This window comes from Ciona intestinalis, unplaced genomic scaffold, assembly GCF_000224145.3.
Source record: "Ciona intestinalis unplaced genomic scaffold, KH HT000297.1, whole genome shotgun sequence".
Classification (NCBI taxonomy): Eukaryota; Metazoa; Chordata; class Ascidiacea; order Phlebobranchia; family Cionidae; genus Ciona; species Ciona intestinalis.
Genome location: NW_004190618.1, coordinates 39 through 3,917, shown reverse-complemented (window position 1 = coordinate 3,917; position 3,879 = coordinate 39). Strand labels below are relative to the sequence as shown.

Below are 3,879 nucleotides of genomic sequence, written 5' to 3'. Positions count from 1 at the left end.
ATAAAAAAATTGGTACTGAATTATAAACAGAGTAGTTAAACTTGTCGTCGCCTGATACCATTTTCTTGAATTTTTAAACTGTTTTAAAATTCAATATGTTTAGAGTTTTTATTCTACTTGTTTTAGTTTATACTTGGGCTGTAAACTAAACAAAGCCAGAAGGTACCGATTACTGTGACATTGATAGGTTGCTAATGTGCACGCGAACTTTATGATCATTAATTACTTGATAATTCTGTCATTTTATTTCGTATTGTTTATAAACCTATGCTCAAACGCTCAGTTACTTCTAAGGTTTAAGGTGCATACTGGACATACTGCCCTTAAAATAATTACCCACTAAAGTATAGTGATTTTATACATTGCGTGTTTTATTAATATGCTTAGTTTGATGTATTAAATTGAGTGCAATCAATTATTTAAGGTTTAAGTTACATTTTGGATTTAGTACTTTTGATTAAACGGGAAAGTAATCGTTAATCATTCGGTTTTAAATCTGAACGTTTGTTATAAATTTTACGAATATATTCTTTGATTTTAGTCAAGATTATGAAACTGAAGGAATGAGAGTTGAGAATTGGTATGTCAGAACCTAAAAACGCATAGAATACAACTGTTTAACGAAAAAAATCTACTTGGTAAGGTTAGTCCTCAGACTCAGATTCAGATGAAAATAAAGGAAGGGTGTCTAACGAACTGCTGCTCATATCCAATACTTTTTCCTGAAGAAAAAAATATGTTAACTATTGAACATGCAGTTTATGAAAGCCCGTTATTAACAGGTCTATAGTTTAGGCAAGCACACTATCTACTAGGGAAGACAAATTATTAGCAAACACTACCACACAAATAGGATATTTGTTATTTGGAAAATTAAATATATATTTTTACTCACTTTGTAACAAGGCCCTCCAGGTTTATAAGGTGCATGCTTTAAAAACTCTTGAATTTCTTTTTCAACATCCTTGATGGTTTTTTCTTTTTTCTCAGTAAGGCAACTTCCTGCATAATATTAATAAAATTACAGGACGGCTGTTGTTAGTATTAACCATGTCTTATATTTAAAAAAGCTTGCAATTATAAAGACAGTGGTACATAGTATACTCTATCTAATATCTGTTGTAAACTGTTAGACTTATTGCGCCTTGCGCGCTCTAAGCATTGTTGCTCGAGGTTGCCTTGCCGCTGCGTGTCCTTCTTTCCCTATGTTAGACTTATCGTGCTGCAGTGTTCACTGTATTGTAGTAATAGTATGCGAAGGTTGTTGTGTGGAGTATGGATGTAGTACCTTAGAATTACGTTGTATATATTGTGCGCTTTGTGTATTTAACGTTGTGTGCGTTTGCAGATGCAGTCCAATAAAGCCTATATTATTCAAGCTTGTAATTAGGTTACGACAGTATCTACCTAAACTAATTATTTATTATTGAGCAACACCTAGGATTGATTGTTTTGCTAATAAAATTAGTATAGGCAGCAACTTACTTAAAATGACTTTTGAACATGTGGTTGCACAAAATGGTTTCTTCCCCTTCCTTCCTTTGTAACTGAATTCTGACCACAAACTGTAAGACCCAACCACCTTCATCATTCGACGAACAGTGTCACCTAGGCTATATCCGCCAATAACTGACAAAAATTTCCTCTGTAGAATAAACAAAACAATGATTGCAGATCTTTGTTGTTAAAGTTTAATATATAAAAACATCACACAGAATAGATCACTGGAATCTGAATTTCATATTACATAATTGTAACAAGAGCAAAAATTGTTTATGACTTTATATGAACCTATCATGGCTGTCCCCAAAGTGTTAAGTTATTTAAGGAATACTATTTTCTAGAAACATCTGATGATCTGAGTAACTAATATACAAATATATATACCAGCACTCACTGCATTTCTACGTGTGTTCTTGTCTTGCAATTTTTCTTCTAAAATGTTAAAATCAGTTAAATTGTTTAACTGATTATCAAACAAACTGCATTCAACATCTGACGTGGAAACGGGAAGACTCTGTAGTGCATGTCGTACCACTGAGGCAAGCTCTTGCTGTGCTTCGATAAGCTTGTCAACTTTAACTGAAAAGAAATTTAAAACTAACAAAACGTATGATAATGAATGACAATATCATACCATTCAGTGTTGAGCAATCTTGCTGATTTATTGGATCTGGTATCACTGATTGGACAGCAGGTGCCTCAATTGAACTTACTGAGCCTGAACACAAGTTTTCTGTAAATAAATCCTAATTTAAGAATACATATTTTAGAGTGCAAGACAGTATAGCCACTTTTATACAAAAATAACCTTCGTTATCTGATGTTTGTGGTGAGAATCTAGCAGGCGGCAGGCGACGGCGCTTTTTTGACTCAATTTCAACTTCATCACTCTCAACATTTGATGTTTCTAATGCTTTATTGCACTGTGCAACTGCAGTCTCAAATTTATCTATTCATTGTAAAACATGTTTTACTGCTATTCTCTCAAAACTAAATGTAGCTTCAACATAATATTACCAGTGTAAGAAAATATTCTGACATCATAGAGCTTCCAAGTTTTGTGATCTGGCAACTCATGTTTCTTAGCTCTGTGTCTCACTAAACTTTGTGGCCAATAACATTGTACAGTCTGAAATAAATATTTTTATAAGTTATTAGTGTGTTAAAAGTGGAAGCAGTAATAATAACGCAATTCTCAAAGCTATTAGCATGTATACAACAATACACACTGTAAAAGCATATAATACTACAAGAAACAAGATTACTAATAAAATTTAAAATTGATTGCACCTGATTTCCGTGCACAAGCCAACCAGCGCAAACAATTTCAACGGTATCCTCCTCATCGGTAAATCCAACGACCGCATAAGACATATTCTGAACATAGAATACATGCAAATATCGCATTTCGTTAGTGTTAATATGTTTCATGTACAAAACAAACAACTGATTTAAGCGTACTGACACCAACTTACCTTTTCAAAAATATATATAATGTTGCTTTGTATAACCAAGTGAAGTTTATACAGTAGTAGTTCTTACAAAATCACCCCTATCTGTGATGATCCTATCTGTCCAAACAAAACTGATTTTATAGAAAAACTACAAATATAATCCACAATTAAACATACCAGGATTTGTTACACAGTATTATAAAACCAAATATATAATTGGGGCAAAAATACACTGGGGTACGGGGTAAGAAAGGACAACCTTTTAATTGGGTTAACTTGCTTTAGTAAAGTATTTTTTTATTGCCCCAAAGTTAGGAAAAAAAAACAGGTCAAAATTCCTGATCGTTGGCGTAGAGTGTTACAATTTCGTGGGAGTGCGGCATACTTAACGCAATAGTTAAACCAACGCTGGTTAAACTGTCCACCTGGCAGGAACACTTATCGCAATATACCATTGTTTAAGTTTTATATCGCACAAGTTTTTACAATAATTGCATCGATTCGCATGTGTTACAATAGGGCTTGTTAATAGGGCTTGTTAATAGGGCTTGTTACATCATATAACACGGTTTTACTTTCAAATACCGCACGATATTGGTTTACTTTTAGTAAGAAGCACAGTCGCAATCAAGTAAAGAAAACAATGCTGTAAATAATATTCCCATGCATATTGTGCGGTTGTCTGGTCCATTCACACAATAATGCTGTTGTTCCGCAATTGGTCAATCGGAGTAGGGCGTTATTTGCAAATAAAATTACAGATAGTAAATACGATGTTATGTTATAATAATCATGATTTCGCAAATTTAAGTCAGTTTTAACACATTTTTTTACGAAGTAGTCTGCTGGTTGTCACACTCGAACCATTATATGTGCGCCGATGGTCGTGCATGCAATTAGATTAGTAAATTCGACAAGAGTG

General features: G+C 33.5%; 1 protein-coding gene across 1 annotated transcript; it reads right to left on the bottom strand.

The window, feature by feature from the left end:
• Window positions 1–644: 644 nt before the first annotated feature.
• On the bottom strand, window positions 645–3,038 carry LOC104265552. Its single transcript, XM_026839477.1, has 4 exons — window positions 2,794–3,038; window positions 1,486–1,645; window positions 896–1,002; window positions 645–722 (listed from the first exon to the last, which is right to left on the bottom strand). Exons 1-4 carry the CDS (start codon window positions 2,932–2,934, stop codon window positions 645–647), a joined length of 486 nt encoding a protein of 161 aa, XP_026695278.1. The 5' UTR covers window positions 2,935–3,038.
• Between the last annotated feature and the right edge of the window lie 841 nt (window positions 3,039–3,879).

Coding starts and splice junctions, on each gene's coding strand:
- LOC104265552 (XM_026839477.1), bottom strand. CDS start 2,934: ATGAAACATATTAACACTAACGAAATGCGATATTTGCATGTATTCTAT. Junction 1,003..1,485: donor ATGTTCAAAAGTCATTTTAA/GTAAGTTGCTGC, acceptor AATATTATGCAG/GAAGTTGCCTTACTGAGAAA. Junction 723..895: donor CTGGAGGGCCTTGTTACAAA/GTGAGTAAAAAT, acceptor TTTTTTCTTCAG/GAAAAAGTATTGGATATGAG.